At 40.6% G+C, this 20,696-nt stretch overlaps 2 protein-coding genes across 3 annotated transcripts in view; one reads left to right on the top strand and one right to left on the bottom strand.

Moving 5' to 3' along the window:
• The window catches only part of veph1 (ventricular zone expressed PH domain-containing 1), a 74,377-nt gene that overhangs the window by 46,153 nt on the left and 7,528 nt on the right, over positions 1–20,696 (bottom strand). The window contains exons 2-4 of the mRNA XM_087173128.1: positions 18,780–19,425; positions 18,390–18,608; positions 15,856–16,030 (exon numbers count right to left, since the gene is read on the bottom strand). Coding sequence (XP_087029254.1) covers positions 15,856–16,030; positions 18,390–18,608; positions 18,780–18,917 — 532 coding nt within the window. The 5' untranslated portion in view covers positions 18,918–19,425. The remainder of the gene's footprint in view (positions 1–15,855; positions 16,031–18,389; positions 18,609–18,779; positions 19,426–20,696) is intronic.
• On the top strand, positions 1,739–10,757 carry ptx3a (pentraxin 3, long a). 2 transcript variants are annotated; one of them, XM_023402990.2, is made up of 4 exons: positions 1,739–2,126; positions 5,082–5,241; positions 5,832–6,283; positions 8,624–10,757. In XM_023402990.2, the coding sequence occupies exons 1-4, from the start codon at positions 1,988–1,990 to the stop codon at positions 9,277–9,279; spliced, it is 1,407 nt and encodes a 468-aa protein (XP_023258758.1). In that variant the 5' UTR covers positions 1,739–1,987; the 3' UTR covers positions 9,280–10,757. The 2 variants fall into 2 exon arrangements, with proteins under 2 accessions (XP_023258758.1, XP_023258757.1); XM_023402989.2 differs by having other exon boundaries at positions 5,082–5,265.

Raw genomic sequence — 20,696 nt, 5'->3', positions numbered from 1 at the left:
AGTACACAGGTGCATAGGATGATGAAATCATGCAAAAGAAAGTGGCAACTTCAACACAATGTAAAAGCTTTAGTGAACTGTCAAGAGAATAAAGCAATATTGTGTTCCACCAAGTGGTGATAAAGATCTCGCTGAAGCAGCTTTTGTGACTTTTTTTCTCACACAACTCCTTCTCTCTTTCTTTGTGGCTTTCTGAATGAAAAGGTTGTTCCTCCCAGTTAACAAGTGGACAAGTGTGTGTTTCAGTAGGTATTTGAGAGAGAGAAAACAGACACAATGAAAGAGAGACAAAGGCAGACAGAAAGATGCAGGGTGGGGGAGCGGGGATGGGAGCAGGAGAGGGGGCAAATCCTAAAATCCCATGAAGGGGTCCTTATTTCCATTGCCCTGAAAGTATACACACAAGCATACACAAAATATAGGCAGCTCACACTTACAGCATAACACACACACACACATACACACTGTGAGGCAGACAAATAAATAAATAAAAAGAGCAAAGCAGGAGAACAATAAACCCATTTAGAAACTGACGTCTGGGTTCCATTCAAACTTCCCTCAACACACACGCACGCACGCACACACACGCACTCACACGCACGCACACACACACACACACACACACACACGCTGTATGGGGCAAAAACCAGGAAAGTTTTCGTCCTCGACGTCCTCCCCTTGCATTACCAGCACCCCCCACCCCCTCTCCCTCCCTCTCTCTCACTCCATGAGTCGCAGGAGCTGCAGTTGTATCCGATTACGACATACAGGCCACCTCCAACGACGCATTACTCACCGCCTCGCTCACAGGATGGAGATGGAGCGGTGCCTTTACATTTCTGAACTTGGGAGGAGCGTTTTCACAAGGATGGAAGTTTAGAGAAATTTTTCACATTTCTTCATTTCCTCCAAAGACATTCCCCCGTGTGTTTGAGTCTATCATTTTGTGTAATAACTGGTTTTTATTGTCACAGAGTTTGAAGGTTAAACTTAACAAGGATCAAAGACAAAGTGGAGTAAGTTAACTTTTGCTAAGAGCTTGGATTTTCCAGCTGCTCTCTCACATACACATGCGTGGGTCACAGGTTATGGAATTTATATTTACTGGTGGAACATCGAAATTAACATGAGAGAAAATGATTTCATAATAACAAAATTTGTTGAAAATTTCCCTCGCTGAGTTCACTCACTTCTGGGTTTACCTCAGATAAAGTTTTGGTTTTGATATTATGTCAACAACATGTCTGATCATCTGACTGCTCATGTGTCTTGCCCTGTCAGACTTTGCTGTAGCAATGTTGCCATGTTCGCAGATGAGTTATCATGACTCATTGAAATGATGGACAACACAACAGAAACAAAACAAAACTGAAACGGTGATAAAGTGGATTTGTTTAGAATAAGTATGCAGAGCTGACGGTAAAATTCTGCAGATTAAGAAATTATGGATAAACACAGTGAAATCAGTGGAAAGTTTTCATAAGTACTTTATAGTAATACAAACACGTGTGTGTGTGTGTGTGTGTGTGTGTGTGTGTGTGTGTCTCTCTCTCTCTGGTTGGAGCACTCCACACTGCCGGGCTTCCTGCCAAGGGATTGCTCAGCATTTAACGAGAAAAAATGAGAAAGACAGAGAGAGAGAGGGGTGGGGGGTAGGAGTTGGGGGGTGGGGAGTCATTAGGGAGGAGGGACAAATACTGTATGAGAGAGTGAGGGTTGAAATAGAGAGTGGTGGACCTGCAGCGCTGTAGACAGTGAGACAGACAGGGAAGAAGCAGCGGAGACAAACAAAACACACACAGCCTGACTCACAACCTGACTACAACCTCCTCTCAAAACACACACACACACACACACAGACAGAGAAAGCAGGTAGTTAGAGGAGCATACCTAAAACTCACCACACATATACACAGTTCTCTCTCTCTCTCTCACTTTCACACACACACACACAGACACACACACACATTCAGCCAGCAGCAGCAGCATGTTTTGGTGGAGGCTCCCCCAGGCAGCGTGTGTGCTGTCGGTGTGTGTGTGTCTGCTTCTCGCATACGAGGATGATATCGAGGTCAACTACGCTGACACCTACTACAATGAAATCACAGAGCGAGAAACACCAGAACGTGAGTATAAAACTGTGTGTGTGTGTGTGTGTGTGTGTGTGTGTGTGTGTGTGTGTGTGTGATCCTCAGATGGCCTTGATTCTAGTTTAATTAAATTCTGAGTGTGAAATCAATTTCTTGTGGGATTAATGCATGATTTTGTGTGAGAGGTGAGATCAGGACATTAGATTCATTGTCCTTATAGATGAGAGTCATTACGGTGGAAATGCATTTAACTCAGTCCTCAATCTGAAACAGATGCACAACTCTTCAGGCAACAAAAATGGGCAGAAACTGAAAAATTTAGTGTTTTTCCACTGTGATTGGATGGTAATATCACCGTAAAATGACATGTAAATCTATTACAGTTGACATCCAGTTATAATAAAGCTGTCACTGTTGGAGGGTTAGTGGGTTGGGTTGGTCTCTTTGAATAAATCAGTTTGTCTGTTGCGTGATTGATATGTATGATAATGCTGATCATGTCAGTGTTATTCTGTGAGAAATCCAAGGCTAGTACCTGGCTGGTCAGTTTAGAGAGAGAATAGAAAACAAGGACCACAGTAGAGTATAAAGTCTGTTGGCAGAGACAGAGTTTGTGTTTGAGATGAGCAGCATCAAAGAATATGCTGAGCCAGAGAAGCAGCGCGCCAACACATATTACAGCATGAATGACTGGTCACCAATCACTGAAAAACTCGGCATCCTTCATGAAATTCTTCTCTTCTCGCTGTTTTGGAAAGCATCTCTGTTTCTCTGAGCGCATGCTTGGACTGTATAGGTGAGGGGTGTGAATGTGTGTGTGTGTGTGTGTGACAGAGGAATGTGTTCAAGTGTGTGTGTGTGTGTGTGTGTGTGTGTGTACATAAAGAGAAACCATAAGTGAAACTGGCCCCTTATAGTCTGCATTTGTTTGTTGTTTTAAACCTGGCAGGGGGTATAACTGCAGCACCAGTAGTTACCAGGCAGGAAACTTTGCTCTGAGCGCAGTGTGTGATGTGATTAAATGTGATTGAAGGCAGAAATTAGAGTGGCTCAGACAAGTGACTGAGAATAGTAAAATATACGCACATGAATTACAGCACCATAGGAAAACAAAGATTGTTTCTGCCTGCCATAGCAACACAAGGTGGGGCAAGAAGGACAAAGAAACATAAAAATTCATAACGTGCTTGCTGGACTAAAGCGAATCATGTGAGTTAAGTACAGTGCGTGTGCAGGTTTGTGAGGAAGACAGAGAGGTCAAAGCCTGGAGGAAGCCACAGATCATTGCCTGTGACCTGCTCAAATCTCTGAATCTCTGAGTGGAATTTAAATTGATGAGGACAATATGAGGTCATGACACAGTTCAGTTTAAGAAGAATGACATGTAGCAGATAAGTAAACCCATATATTATTCATTTTCCCAACACGCCTAGACTGCTGGGCAAAGGAGGGTACAGGTTGTACGTCTACACTGTTAAGTTCTTTTCCATCTTCTTGTACACGCACAAATACAGTATGTGTGTACTTAAAAGTTCATTCCTGCAGTTGCTACTCACCCTTTTGTAAAGTAACAAAAAATAATATTAATTCAAGGGTTAACTCGTGATTATTTTCTGTAGCATTAATCTGGCAATTATATTCTTTACTTATCAGACATTATGTTATGTCTATGAAATGGAAGAAAATGGCTAACAGTTCCAATCAATATTTCCCAAAGCCCAGGCTGATATTATCAAATGTTTTGTTCAAGCAACAGTCCAAAAATATCCAAAAAATATTCAGTTTACAATAAAATAAATCAAAGCAATCCTCATATTGGAAAGGCTTAACTTAAATTATCAACAGATTATCAAAATAGTTTCAGAATCTTTTTCTTTTTAAATTGACTAATCCATTATTCAACTAATCCTACCATACTCATTCATTCATTCATGAATAAACAGTAGATTTAATTCTAACAAACAAAACCAAACAGGCTGTCGTCTCTCTTAAAAACAAATACTAAACCAGTCAAAATAAGATGTAAGTGTAGAAGTAGAATTTACTTTACAAATCCTTAGATGCAGTGGGTCAAGTACCATAAAGGGTCAATGATCCACACTAATGAAATCTTACTCTAAAAGGTATTTGTACACTCTACTTGCTCCCACATCCGTCAAAATCATTCATGAACCAGTGTCAGACCTGAGCTTTTAGTTTGGTAAGGGAGCAGAGTGCATGAACCTTCTGTCTAATTTACTTTGAACCTTGGGGACAGGCAACCAAAACAAATCCAAGTCCAGCCCTGTGATAAAGCCCCTCCAGAACACGTTTGCAGGTATAAACAGGCTCAAACGTTAATCGGAACAGTGTGTCTGACACATGTTCTCGTTCCTGGATTGTTTTATCCCCTGGTTTCGTTTCATCCCCCCTCTCCAGAAATTCAGATGATCACCCCAGAAAAACAGCAGCCAGAGCTTTTGGTTTAGTAGCCAATTGTTCTATTTCTTTCCCACGTTCTTATCGATTGTCCCAACAACTTCACTTCATCTTTTGTCCCCAACTGTATCCTTCTTTTTACCTGTTATTCAACCGTCTGCTTCTACTGTCTCTGCCAGGGCATTCGCGGCAGTCAGGTCTCCCAACATATTTTCCTTTTTCTTCTTTCTCCTTACTATTATTGCCTTGAATCACAGTATGTTCAAATCAGCACATCTGATAAAAGTTAAAGGTATTTCCTGCTTCCTCCCTCTGAATCCACACCTGTCCTACCATGTGGTAAATAAGCACACTGATTAATATCAACCTCTGGCGGATAGATTCACTTTTCCACCGCTCTCCTGAAGGCCAATGTAGTACTTTGAAACCCTAAGGGGTTGAAAAAAACCCCCCTGTTTTAACCAAAAGGAAATCCACCACTACCTACATGTTGTATAACTGATGATTTCATCTTCTGTTAAGTCTCCTAACTTCATCTCTTTCTCTCCCTCTTTCCATCATCCCACTCTCCAGCCACACCGAGCTCTGCGCCCTGCAATTCTCCAGACCTGACCAAGTGGGACAAAATCTTCTCTATGCTGGAGAACAGTCAGATGAGGGAGAACATGCTGCTTCAGTACGCCGATGATATCGTCAAGGTGGAGATGGGGTCACTGCGCGGGGAAATGCTCAGGTTGGTTGGACAAAGGAATGAGAGGTCAGAGTAACTCCCGTTTCAAATGAAATGAAATTAGGTTTTGTGTTAGTTTCACCAATTAAGCTAAAAAATTTCAAAGGGCTGACCACCTTGATATTGAGAGGTCAAGACTGGACAGTTTACAACCTTGAAGTGCAAATTTATCCGCTGAGATGCTAGGAGTGCTACTTACAATTATTTTCATTATGAAATAATTGACCATTTATTTTATTCATCAATTACTCGTTTGGACTATAAAATGTTCAAAAACAGCGCAAATGTCATATGTTTACACACATATCACATGTTCCTACAGTCCATGGTGGTATCTTCAAACATTGTGTTTTATCCAACAAGAGCTGAAACCCAAATATATTCATTTTACCATCATAGAAGATGAAGAACAGTTATTATTTGAACAATTAATCAATTATCAAAATTGTTGATTCGGGCATCTAATGGATAATGCAACATAATTTCTGTTTTACTCAAGAGCAAATATTGATTTCAGGTCAAATTGTGGTGCAAAATGATCCTTGGTTGCAGAGGATGAAATCTCTTTGGTGAACATCTTTTATATTGGTCAGGTTTGTAGCCCAGTATGGTGGCTCCTGTGGGGTTGCAGTGGAGACAGCAGGAAGAAGGATGGCCTTGCAACTAGAGGGCCGCCTCAGAGAAACCCTGGAGCGCCTCAGACTTGGAGATCAGGCTTCGGCTTCTGCTTCTGCTTCTTCTGGTAATTCAGTCGGCAATTCCAACAACATGGAGGTGATGCTACATCAGCTCCTCTCTGCAGCACGAACGCAAGCTTCCCGACTCACCAAGCTTGAGACCAACTGCTTCAGCAGTCCAGGAGCTGCGATGGGGATGAATACAAAGACAGGATTCCAGCTTCCAGAGGGTGGAAGGGCTGGACGCCGGGAGCAGGAGGTCACATCACGAGACGTGGCTTTAGACAGGGTGCTGGCTGCACTGCAACAGACGAGGGCGGAGCTGGAGGAGGTGCTAAGGTCATCGAGGCAAAGATACCTACCCGCAGGTAAGATATCCATCTTGCTCTTAGTAATCTGTGTCCGTCTTTACCTGTTGCTTTCTGTTTCTTTGTCTTTCTCTTCACCTTTCTCAAACAGTGCCACCCATACAACCTTCCACCTTCAGTTTTTCTTTTCTGCGTTGACACATTCAGGTCACACTTGAAGTAAAAGAATGAAACCCCCCTCTGTTGGGCCTTGCTTCAGAAAAACTAATCATGCAGCTTGTGTTTGTCCTAAATACCTTTTCCACTTCCTCTGTCTGTCTCCAGGCGTGTTGTCCAGCCTCAAGTAGCAACCTATCCTTTTAACTTCACTCACTAATAGTAGTCTCTGTCAATACGGTCAAGTCAAACAAGAAGAATAAGATAGGTATGGGGTCAGCTGTATAATGCTCACTTATTGCCTCTTATTTCTGTTTATTTAACATTTATTATACACTCAAAAAAACTCAAGAAGACAAGCCATTTTCATTGACAGATATTTAGAGGTATTTTTAGTGTTTTAATGATAATAGTCGAAGCCAATAGCAGCATGAAAAGATAGGGATAATACACAAACACTGCATTTGGAAAGAACTCCTACTGGACACAGTGGTTTCATTTAGCAGAGCTTTGGTTTACTCTTCATCCCTGAAATAAACACTGACTAATAACCATGTAACTTTAGAGATTAAGTGACTAAGTGTGAGTAAGAAAACTTGGAGCAAGTTTAGTCCTACAAAAGGTAGGATGTCTGTCAGACAACTTCATTCCCTTGAATCACAAGTTTTACTCAACATGTTACTCATCTCATGCATGCACACACACTCACACAAATGCACACATGTGAATACACACATTTACAGTCCAGAAATGTAGGTCTGGCCTACATACAGGGCAGTGGGAATTGTAATCATTAGCCTGTGGCCACATAAAACCACACCAAAGCACCCTGGGAAAGCAGAACCAGATGGAAACCATCATGGACACACACACACACACACACACACACACACACACACACACACACACACACACACACACACACACACGCATTCAAAATGTCTTCTTTCACCATTATTTTCTGAGTGGCAGAAACCTGAGACAAATGTAACATCAATATTTGGGCTCTCCCGTTTTAGTGGGTAGGCAGTGTGTCTGCTAACTGGACAGAGAGAGAGAAAGAGAGGGAGTTAAAGGAGGGTGAGGGGGCAGATGGAGACCACAGCAGAGAAAAGAAGGAGAGTGAAACGAATGGAGAATAAAAATTATGAAGAGAAAACTAAAAAGAGGGTGAAGAAGAATGTAAATTAAGGATACAAGTTGGGAAGTCTACTAAACCTCCAACAGAACTCGTCTGCACAAAATGCATCTATATAAAATTATGCAATGGGGTAAAAATGTGTGTTTTATGTACCAAGAAATTAACCAACAAAAGTAGGTTTCAAAATGCAGAGTGACTTTGAAAGGGAGAGTGGTTATGTTTGAATGAGTAAAAAGAGAGAGGAACATGGAAAATAATGAAATGAAGCAGAACAAACGACTGAACCAGATGACCCAGGGAGGGAAGTGTGTTTGTGTTGGTGGGGCAGGAAAAAAAACTCACCATCATTCATGATATCATCACCTGACCGTGAGCTGAACTTTGTCTTTCATTCAACCACAGCCATATACTGCCATATACTGTAGGTTAACGAGTATGAGTCGATCACATTTCCAAATCAAATCCACTTTGTGCAGCCTGTGGAATCCAGTAACTGCAAGAAGTTAAACTGATAACTTGAGCTAGCTGTAACTTACATCATCTGCATTGGAAACTGAGTCTCATCTTCAAACTTCATTTTATTTGGAGTCCCACAAAGTTCAACTTCAGGCCCAATTGTTTTCTCTTTTTACATGCTCCCACTTGGCCATATCATTATTAAAAATAATTATTTTCTCGACTATGCTAATGACACCCAATTTTATCTGCCATTACAGTAAAGCTGATAAAGATTTCAGTTACATAAAAGTTGATTTGACATCTGCATGCAAGGACATGCAAGCAATTTATTGATATCTGTAAAGTACTATTAGCCCTGAATGTGAGCCATATCCCCGAACAGAATTTCTTGGTTACTTACTAGTGTGTACTGTTGTTTGGCACAAGTTTTTCCTCCTCAAGACCTCAACACATAAGAGACATGTTTAGCTTTGTTTTCCTCACACAGTAAAAAGGTAAGTATGCATCATTAACAAGTTACTTTAAGCTGTATGTTGTTAAGACGTCTAGCACATCCATAAAAGGTCGACTTGAGTTGAAGTTGCATATGAAAAGATGATTTTATTCAGTGACATTAAACACTATTGCGTCCTCTTGTTGCATAGGCTGTGAGATGGCCCTCCTCTTCCCAATGCGTTCCCGTCGAATCTACACCTCTGTCATACCAGATGTCCCTCTCTCCATCTCCTCCTTCACTGTCTGCATGTGGGTGAAGCCAACATCTGTCTCCAACAAAACAGTGCTGCTCTCTTATGGAAACCGTCGCAACCCATATGAGATCCAGCTGCTGCTCAGCCAAACGTCTGCGTTCTTCACCATTGGAGGAGAGGCTCACCTGGTGGAGGCAAGAGGTGTGGTGAAATTGGGAGAGTGGATCCATTTGTGTGGGGCTTGGTCCTCTGACCAGGGCCTGGCGACCCTGTGGTCAGGTGGAAAGAAAGTGGCTTCCACGCCTGGAGTGGCTGAGGGACACATCTTACCAGACGGGGGCTCACTACAGCTGGGGCAGGAAAGAAACGGCTGCTGCCCTCTGTCTCCAAGCAGCGGGAGCGGCGTGGCAGGGTTTGACGGAGGGTTCGATCCCAAGCTTGCATTCGCTGGGAAGATGACAGGAGTGAACATGTGGGACAGGGCGCTGTCAGAGGAGGAGATTTCCCAGCTGGCTTTGCAGAAGGGCCAGGGCTGCGAGCAGAGAGGAAACGTGGTGGCGTGGGGCGTGACGGAGATGGTGCCACATGCAGGCGCTCAGTTCATCTACTAACAGACCTCCTTGTGATTTTCATCTGCGTCATCATGATCATCATTATCGTGAATATCAGCAACATCGTAATAAGTTTTCCTGCTAAAAGTGAAGAGAGCAACTTACTGCTGCTTTTATCATCATCATCTTTGTCCCTATAGTTTAATGTTTGAATTATTATGTTCTTATCAAGACTGTTTCATTCATCATCATCTTCACCACTCTTAACATGAATGCTAATGCTGCAATGAACTCTACTGGACGTGTTCAAATGAGAGGAAGAGCCAATGCGGTGAGAGACTGAAGTTTATTTATGTAAGATTACCTTTTGAACTGAGGCCAAAACACACACATGCTGCATTCATTGCCACACCCACGCACACACATGCGCACACACACACGCACACACACACACACACACACACACACACACACACACACACACACACACACACACACACTCAGCTTAGGAAACGTGCTGCATGCAGCATTTGCCAAAGACTTAATTAGTCTGCAAAAAAGACAAAAAGTCTATTGTGAAAGTGAACGGGTTCTGAGCCACTAAACAGAGTAATCACCACACAGCCTTGCAGGAGAGGTAAATAAGAGGTCACAGACAATTACAAGACATTATCTTGTAGTTGTAGAGTGATGTGTTTTTTTAGAGTAATAATGGATTTCCTTTCTTTCTATCTAGATTTGTGCAAGTGCAGTTAATCTATTATCAATGCAAACCCTGTTTTCCCTTTACATTTTACTGGGAAACATTAATATAATCAAATATTTACATTTCTACCTTTGCAGTCTTGTAGGTGCAGTTATTAGAAGCTGAAGACTGACTATCATCTATCTCGATTACATCTGAAAGCAGAGGTACCATACTAATGTGGTGTGTTGTGTTGTAATGTCACATGCAGTATAACGCGTGATTTAAACTTATGTAATAATTGTGTGACTGAAAACTGCTGTACTTGCGTTCACTTCAAGCCTGTCCATATAGTGACTCTAGAAATAGCTTCAAACAAAATTATTATATCGTAATTTTCTTGAATTTGTGAAAGTGTTAAACGCATTTTTAAGACTTTACATTTCCAAACTTGTACTCCTCAAAGTGTTTACATTTATATGAGTTATATAATTCCAGTTCTACTTTGTTAGGGTTTTTTTTTCTTTTTTGTTGTCTGTAGTTCTCATTTAATTTTAGGATAATATATGTCTTCTTTTTTGATACTGCATAAAGTAATAAGAGTAAAACTGTTATTTTTGTCATGTGTCATTGGAGACTGAGATTGTTTTTTTGAGTTTGATGAACAGAAACTGAGGAAAATGTTTACACAATCTAATCTTTTATGAACTAAGTTGTCTTGTATTATAATGTAAATGTGCTTTTGTTTTTCTTGTGAAATGGTGAAACTGAATGTATTTTGTACATAAATATATTTTGCATAACATGACTGGATGAATGGAGAGTGAGTTATGAATAAACATTTCAAGTTATAGTAATCAGTGCTTTTTTGATTTCAAAATTAAAACTGTGTTGGACTATTTGTCATTTACTTATGAGTATTTAACTTATCTAACTTATCTAACTTAGTATTTAAGCAGGACTTGAGTACTTGGAATAGTGTGCTCAGGATGATTGTGGAGTTAGTTTGTTTAAAGGCATCTCCGTGTTAGTTGAGCAAAGAGTTATGCTGTAAAAATAACATTTTATCAGTGCTGGTAAAATGCACTGCAGAGTAAAGCATATTGGAAAAAACATCTGCAACTGTGTTCAAACTTCATGAAGGACGACAACCAAATTGATCATTTTTCTGATGCAGCTCACAACGGTTACAAGCTGAGTTGACAGAAAACTGTCTGTTGATTCAAAGCTTGCATATCTGTGTAAAGCCTTTCGAATATAGAGGCAACTCAAGGTATTTTAAATAACACAAAGCAATGCACCAGATCAACATTTGAAAACACAGTGAAGAGGAAAACAACATTTTGAGGGGTCAGAAACTTACCACTACTACAGTAAGAAAGCAGTAGTGTGAAGTGGGGCTGTCACGATATCAGATTTTCACTACATGATGATCATGGCCAAAATAAATCATAATCGCGATATCTGCAGAAAATTTGAATAACAATATAATAATAATGCTATCAGTCAAATTGTTCTTTAACTCTGTGTGTGTTTTGTCTCTTTTTTGGCAAATTAATTAGATTCAAATACGAGTGTAGGAGGTAGAGAAAGAGTCTGTAACCAACTGTACAAAAACACACAAAAAGAACAGTTACACTTAATGGACAGTGAAAAGGCTCATTAAAAAAACATTCACAAGGCCTAACATCTGCCATCATGATTTTATAATATGTGTATTATTAACAAAATATCAATATTTCATTTGGTAAATATCACAGTTAATACCAGTATATTAGCACTCCTCGTGCTAAGTTTGACTCACTGTGATTATGATATACAGAACATGCAAAATCAATGAATTTCATAAACTACATATAATCTTTTGTTGATTAAAATACTCTAACAACTATATCTGCAACTGCGAAGAAATAGCATGCCGCTCACATATGCTTATAGTTTAAAGTGGCACATCCTGCTACAGGCCCATTAGTGAAATAACAACAAGTTTCTCCTGCAGCTACAACCACTGCATATTCTCCAACTGTCTCTGTAGCTGTGACCTGTTATGAAATGGAAACGTCACTTTTCACACTCACCCCAATCCAGCTACACCCCCCACTCCCATCCCTCTCCTCACCCTGCCGTCTTTTAACCATACAGACCGAAGTACAGTACCACTACCTACATGTGTTTTGCAGCAGAGGAGCTAAAAAAGATATATGACTTAGACAGATGACACATTCCAAACTTCAGTGTTACCTTAAGATCAGGTTTTACACTGAAAAGGAAGGAACTCTCCGCTCTAAATCCCTATGGGGCCAAAGCAATACCATATGTCGTGAATGTGTGTATGTGTGTGTGTGTACTGCTGTGACTTACTGTAGCTGGCTGTAAAACCTTCACATTGTATCCTGCTGCTAACTTCCTGTAACTAGTAAACACACTCACATCCTCATAAAACACACTGTCAAGTCATGTGCCAACATGCTGTCTTCCTTAGAACACAAAGGAGCAGGTATAAAGTCAGTGAAAACCAGCACGTGGCAACATCAGGCTTCAGTAACAAACTTGCAGTATAAACACATACATGCACGGTCCATCCATCCTGCTAGCTCATGTAACCAACCCATCACAACCTCGTCATCAATTTCACCCAAACCCCATTACATCAGTTCACTTCCTGCTGAGAAAAAGACAGGTCATCTGTCTGTGTGTGCACGTTTCGGCATGATTGTAGTCTCTGTGTTTATGTTGTGCTGTGTTTATGTTTAGGTTTCAGTGGGGAGTAGAGAGATGTACTGGGTCCAGGCTTGTTCAAAAGGCAACATGAGGCTGAAACGTTCAGTGCACAGCACATGAGTCTCAGCAGTGAGCTGCAGGAGGGGGGGAAAACTTTGAAACTGCCAAGGCTGCATTAAAAACTGCCCAAGGAAATATAAATCTGAACTCGCTATAATAAAGCCCTCCAGCGAGCCTGGTTCACTTTCATCCTCTCTCTGCTTTTAGTATGTGTGTGTTTGTGTGTGTGACATAGTTCAGCTTTAATAAGGTCCACCATCACTTCACCCCGCCCCTCCCTGTCAAGCTGCATCACAGCCACTGGAAGCTTTAACGCACATTTCCATAGAACTTTCTATCTGTCCCATCTTTTTCTCCTCTTCTTCCCTCACTGTTTATTTCTGATCCTTTCTGAGCCCAATAGATCCCATAGAGGGATTTTATGTGTGTTATGTGAAGGTGTTATATATAAATAAATGTATTGGAAACATTCAGGATGACATTCAGGAACTTGATACGTGTGTGTGGCAACCAAATTTAAACATTAAAATGAAAAACATGAAAATAACACACTGATACACACAGTGTGGGACTTCTGTTTTCTTCTTCAGTCTCTGAAATGAACTGAATTTGACTTTGGTGTAATACTGAATGCATAAAGGCTTGTGAGAGTAAGAGAAAGGGCAAACACAAATATTCTGAGCTCACATTGTTAGTTTGTACTTTATCAGTTTCAAAGTAGCACCAAGAAAACACCGGACAGCTACGATGTTAAGGTATCCACCTTTTAGCCTATATCTATTAGGCCTATGGTTAGAAACGGATTTTGATATGTCTTTTTGTATTCTATACATTCATATTTTATATTTCGTGACATGATTTATTGAAAATTTGCACAAAGGTTCTATATAAAAGGAGAAAAATGTGAATTAGTACCTTATTTGTTGAGTATACAATTCAAAATGTAATAAAAAAAACAGGCCTTTCCAAACATGAACCTACCTATAAAGAGATACTAGTGGTCAAAGATTTCACAGTAACAAGACAATATGGCTTTGTATTCCTAGTGAAAAGTTGTGGTGTTTCTGTCTTCAGTCAACATTTACCAGCAGTTAGAAGCACTGCATCTTAATGCAACTCCAACATCAACATTCAGCCACATTGACTCATTTTAAACAAAGTACCCACATTTTTAGTCTCATATAACTACTCTAATCAGAAAAACACCTGATTTCTGTTTTTCCATTGGCACAGACCGCCATCTCTATTTTCACCAACAGTTTTAGGAACCAAAGGTGTAAAGTGTCTTCCAACTATTTAATGCTCCAAACCCAAAACCTGGCAACAGCTCAGTGGTAAAATCAACCAGACAGCAGAGAGCTAAGCTGTTTCATGTGCCGAGCTGCTGGCAAAAAAAGTGCTCGGCGGGAGCATCAACATGGTGGGCTCCTCACTCTGGTGTTGCATGAGGCGATTAGCATCACGAGCTGGTGTGTGTATATGTGTGTAAGGTGTTAGTTCAGCATGTTGCCAAACACATAGATTAATTCACAGAGAAAAAACACACCTGCACGTGCAAATTGAGCAAACTGAGCGACACAAAATCATGTTCACATAATGTGCAATTGAATTATTTCAGGAGAAAGTAAATGCTATTAACTGAACCCCTGTGCAGCAAACCCATGACGTTAATGCAGCCTGTGTGTGTGTGTGTGTGTGTGTGTGTGTGTGTGTGTGTGTGTGTGTGTGTGTGTGTGTGTGTAGGCCTCAGGGATAAACAGATCTCCGTCAGGCAGTCCTAACTATGGACCTTTAACCTACAATGCACTAATAAGCTTGAAAAGGTTAAAAGGGCAGAAAAAAGCTTTCATTAACCACTGACCAGAGGTCAGCTGTGTTCTGCTCTCTAACCTTAACCATTAAGAAGATGAAGAAATTAGCAATCAGATCAATGTCTGAAGACAATTTCACTCCTGGAGGATTTTTGATCTATCACATTAGTTCTGCTTTTCGAGGATACGTGCATTTCCTCGCACATCGTAGCCACATGTGTGTTATTTGGTCATTGGAAAAAAAATCTTCAAGTATTTAGAAATTTAATCCTTGTGGGGCTAAATGCACAAATGGTTTGTTGACTTTGTCAGTGTGTAGCCAAATCTATGTTTGTGTGATAAGTGGAAAAGTTGATGACTAGAATAACACAAGAGATGTAAACAACAGTGTGTAAAATCTTGTTTTATATGTTCTAATCAGAAGGTAGAGAAAATAAAGCCAAGTTGAGAGTGCAAAGTTAGAGTGACAGAAAGACAAAGAAGCACTTGTCCTTTTCTCCACATAATAAGTACTTCTTACGTATGAATTTCCATTCTGCATCAAAGTGCCATCAGGGAAAACAATGATTTGTAACAGCTGTTATTTACCATCATCATCATCCTCAATGAGCTGGCAATCATTATAATAGCATTCACCACAGCTTATGATAGGATAAGACTGCGATTTGCTACTACAACTAATGATTACGTCTGTAATTCCTTTTTCCACCCCAGTAAAACAGTTGATCTCATTGTTGCAGGTCTAGTAACAGTGAGAGTAAACAAGTCCTATTTCTACAAGCCAAACCCACACGTCAACCATCTACAACTAAACAAACAATGGCGCCTACGATGGCCTTGTCAGAGAATCCTTTTAATGTTCATTCTTAAGCAGAGCTTTCCTACAAAGCTCTTTCTGTGCCTCTCTTTCTCTTTATAGTCTCTACAAAAGAGACAAACGCCCACACACACACACACACAGACACACACACACACACACACACACACATTTTCCTAAGTGTGTGAGAAGATCTGTATCTAAATGGGGCAGCAGAAATCGAGTGAGAGAAGAGGAGATGAGAGCCATTGGATTTGAAAGGGTAAAACTCGCTAACAACACAAGCAAATGCTTAAACCACATTTATAGAGAACAAATCAGCCAGACTGTAGTTTGGACATCACAGAAACAAGAGTTTAAATGTCACTTTCCCCTTTTCAACAGCAACAGCTATTGAGGTATGGCAGGATAAGGATTAAATTCTGTTCATGTGTTTGTGTGCATGTATGATAATATGTATGGAAAGTGTGCATATGGACAGAAATATTCATCATTTGTTTTTGCATAGTGTGCGTGAGTGTGTTTGTGTTAGCGTGTCCTACCTCCCAGCACGCTGAGTGTTATGGCCTCTGTGTGTTCAGCCAACAGATCAGCCTTGGCTATAGCAGCCAGGGAGAGATAACTGGACATGTTCCTACTCAGCTCCCTGTTCCCTCTCTGCAGGAACCGCACCGCCACCGGGACAGCCAGCACCATGACCGACGGACAACTGTAGTTCTGAGGGGACACAAGTAGAGAGAAGGTTGAGGAGAAAGCAATAGTCATACAACATTGTGGCTGATTGGTGGCCTTTATTTCTTATTATCTGCAATGGCCAAGAACAACAGCAGGTGCCTGTTCTTTCTAGGTGCAAATTGATAAATATTCTCTTATGTAGTGATTTCAAACAATAAGAAGTAGCAGTAAGTAACACTGTCATGAAGCAGTACAATGAGTGCCAGACAGAAACTGGTATTAAGACTTCAATTGTGTGCATTTACTATGTGATGCAAGTGGAGAGAGAAGCAAAGGAGCATGTGTTGTATTTGACAATGCATAGGCTGAAATAAGTTTGAATGAAGCAAGAGGAAGGGGGTTAGAGATGCACTAGCACCCTCAACTGGAGAGTCTGATACCAAATCTGTTTGAACATGAACATGTACATGTTCTTGTGTGGAAGAGAGAGCTGAAGGAGATAGCTGCAGAAACCCACCAACCAACCCCTCCTCACCCGCATAAAAAAAAGAAATTAAATTTGATTTACATTTTGAAGCCCCTTGGCAGTGCTTACATAAAGTAGATTTGCTCTTACAGCAGATATCCACCTCGGATATGTTGCATGATATATTATTAATCTGATGTTCACTGCACAACTTGGATATTATATATTTTATACTTATGTACCCACTTTCAACTTCAACCTTCCTTATCTCCTTCATAATTACCCAGAATGCCATACAAATTAATGTTTACTGTTGATATTTGAGAGTTGAAGAATTGTACTCTCTTTCTTTCTGTGCGTGATGCCTCCGTTCGACCACATGATGGCAGTGCAGACAATGAATCCACAAAAGTTATAATCCCGCCCGTCAAGGTAATCCATCTGACAATCTATCAATCTGCATCACACTACATTTGTTTGGCAGGACCTAATTTAATGTGAATATGTGTGCATGCAAGAAATCATCAAAAATTAACATTTAGTCTGTATTTGAGAGGTAAACACATAATGTAAGCAGTGGATGTAAGTCAGTAAGTCATTAGATTCCTCAATACATTTTTGCCCCGTAGGAGGTTCCTAATGTATGGATGTACAGATTTATTTATCTGTCCCATCTCTCTCGCTTTCATGTTACCAGGGAGAGTCACTTTAATGTCAGGCACAGTGCAGATCAAGGAGTCCATATTAATTGTGTGTGTTACAGACAAACAGTTTGCCGATGAAAACCCCCTCTTCCTACTGTCTGTTGCTCACTTGTCTCTTACCTCCCCTCTGTGCTGTGGGAGTTTCAGAGGAAGGGTAAAGAAGATTGTCTGTGCATCTGTAGATTCAAAATGACAGAGAAAGTAGAAGAGATCCAAGAAGAGATCAAGTCAACTGGAGGGTAAGAGAAGGTAAGACAGAAAAAGTGAGATGGTAAAAATAGAAAGAATGAAAAGAAAGAAAAAAAAAAACAGACAGAAAAAGTAACAGTGACAGAGAGAGGAATGAGAGAGAGAGAGAGAGAGAGAGAGAGAGAGAGAAGTGCTCTCCTGATAACTGTTGGGAGTTAGGACATCAGAGCCAGAAGCTGCTGTCAGAGCTGTCAGAAGTTTTCGTCTCACCTCTATGTGTGTGTGTGTGTGTGTGTGTGTGTGTGTGTGTGTGCGCACATGCCTTTCTACAAGAATCAGTCTCATTACGGTGGTATTAAGCACATTCTCATTCCAACAGGAAATAGGGGGAGAAATAGAGAGAGCGAAGGTGGAGGAGAGAGAGAGAGAGAGAGAGAGAGAGAGAGAGTCCCTTTGCTTTTAAGCCTTTTAGCTGTGGAGGTCTGATGGGGAAAGGCAGGCAAGATTTAGATTTACATTTTGAAGCCCTGCAGCAGTGATTACATAAAGTGTATCTGCTAGCCAAGGCAAAAATCCACCTTTGGATATGTTGCATGATGTAGCATCAATCTGATACGTATCTACTTCTTCCTCAGAACACCCAGAATGCCTTTCAAGCTGATGTTTACCATTGATATTTTCAATAGTTTAAAAACTGTGGGTCATGTTTGCACTAGTATCTACACTGTTATGAAAAAATACCACAGAAAATATAGTGGAGCTAAAAAAACAAATTACATTTCAAGTATTTGTTTATAGATTTAAACCAACACGGGGGTCAGTACCCCTCCAACGGATCACAAGATAAATCTTAACAGGCACAAGATGATTAATGGGACAAATCAAAATCACTAAATTTAGGCTACTCACCCACATCATACCCCCCTGCAACATACGTATGTGTAGTTTATGTTTCAGGAAAAACAAATAAAGAAGTATTCGTCCCTGGAATACACCATTACAAAACAATGTCTAGTGTGTGTGTGTGTGTGTGTGTATGTACCTGCAGGATACAGCTGGTGATGTCGGAGGCTATCTTGGCATGCGGGGTGTCCTCTGTGTTTTCACCTTGTGGGGTGAGGTTATGTTCCAGACACGACTCCCACAGCCCCACCAGTGCCACACTGTGTAGCTCGATGGAGCTTGTCTCCCTTATGGCCGTGGTGATGCGCGTTATGCAAATCTCCACCACCGCCTGGTCATTGTCATTGGTCAAATAGTCCTGCAGACAGTAATAGGATGCAAAATTAAGGGTACAATGATAAATTAAGGACAAAAGAGATGAATTATGGATAAGATCATAAATAATGAATTCAACTGACATTTTCTCTAAAATATTTTGTAAGTATCGTCTATGTGTGTTGGTTTTTCCTGTCTAATAACGGCTGCTCACCGGTGAGCAGGAGATGGCCTTGATCTGGTCCAGTGCTTGAGACAGGCAGTCCTCGATCTCTGTGTCCTCCAGAGAGAACAGATCCCCAGCTCTGGACAGATCCCTCTGGCCCAGAACCTGGCTGAACAGCTGGTGCATCCTGGTCCTGGTTTAGGACAGACCAGTTTGGGACTGTTCCTGTCCAGTTTATGATTCTTTAATTGAGAATGAGTAAATCCCTGACATAACACTCCAGGAAAATCTTGAATTATGGCAGCAGGTTTTCACCTTTTGGTTTTAGGAAAACATCTAAATTGGTTTACAGAGTCCTTTGCATCGTGATCCCAAAACGGTAGAAAGTAATACTTTCTAAAAGTACATCAAGTTAAAACAGATGCTCATTTTCAGGCACGATTTTAAGCATCCTGGTTCCTGAAAGAGCACTGCAATTGGCATAATACAAAGAGAAAATGGGATATGAATAATACGTTGGGAATCATTTATTGTATTTTCTCTTCGTTTAAATCCTCTTCAATACAATCCAGGATCAGGTAGGTTGGACAGGAGTGGGACCTGCTTGGCCCAATGTTTTTCTGGGTCTGCCTGAGGCCTGTTACCATGGAGACAAGGCATATTCTGGAGAAGGCATTCTTTCTAAAGAAGAGTCCTGAAGGAGAGAGGGGGAAAGAGAGGGAGAGCAAGATTAAATAAACTAAATGCTGAGATATTCATTTTGTATACAAAATCAAATTATGGAAAAAATGACTGAGCAGCCGAGAGTGAGAAAATCAATTCTGAGTCAGTAATAGAAGCTGTGGTGGTTTAATATGGATTTTTGGGGGGATTTTTAGGTCTCAAGAAACATACTTGACCAACTTGGACAGCCAAGAAACAGATTAACAGAAGTGGATGCAAGTCAATATCAAAGGAACCCGCGTTACCTTTCGTTATGAAAAGCTAAGCTAACAATCTGCTAGCTGTAGTTCCATATTAAATGCACAAACATGAGTTTTGTATCCATGTCCTCATCTAACTCTCAGCAAGAAAGCAAATGAGCACATTGTTTTTCACCCTTGTCCATATCGCTTTTTCCAAAACTTTTCCTTTCCTTTAGTTTTTTACTCCTCTTTCTACAGGTGCAGCAAGTGTAAGTTAATATGTGGTGATAAATGACTCCTTGGTAATGTTTGACATATCTGCCAGAAAATCAGACATACCTAGCAAAATGCAAACACATTCATGTATGTACTCTGGGAATGTGTGACTACTGTTTCCAGGTCGCAGAGGAGTTTGTTTAAATAGTGCAGCCTCAGTGACATTTCGGGTGAAAATAATACTGGCTGAAACCAAGGTGTCTGCGGGTGAAATCACACTGTTTAGTCCAGTGAATCTTATAAATTATGGGTTTGTTAAGAATATCGCAAAATAGCATGAACAATCTTCAAAAAACGTTCTCAATATATTTAATATTTTTTATCATTTGTTATATTCTAACTATGATTTCTAGTGCTAGTAGTTATTAATAATAGAAATCCATGTAATGGTTCATTGAGAGTATGCAGTCTTCTACTATAATGTGTTATGAATGAAGTTAGAGTTGTGGGATTCCAAGTGTACGAGGTTAACCATTTACCTGCCATTATCGCTGTTCCTGACAGCCTCAATTAAACATTAAAACATTAACACTACAAGGGGCGCCTGATAGGTAGAGGATTACACACACACACACACACACACACACACACACACACACTATGCTTGCTTCTAAAAGTGTGATATATCCCTGGCTTCCACACCTGTCCTCCCACGTATAGTACAAACATACACCTTATCATTACCTGTGATGCTACAGAAGCATTCCGCAAGTAGGAAACACACACACTCTTTCTCTTCAAAGCAGCCACCCAGCCTGTCTGCTGCCTGTGATCATGAAGACTT

Source organism: Seriola lalandi, unplaced genomic scaffold, assembly GCF_002814215.2.
Source record: "Seriola lalandi dorsalis isolate HSWRI2012SDOR001 ecotype SW California unplaced genomic scaffold, Sedor1 jcf7180002054048, whole genome shotgun sequence".
Taxonomy (NCBI): domain Eukaryota; kingdom Metazoa; phylum Chordata; class Actinopteri; order Carangiformes; family Carangidae; genus Seriola; species Seriola lalandi.
This window is presented reverse-complemented; position numbering and strand designations above follow the sequence as displayed.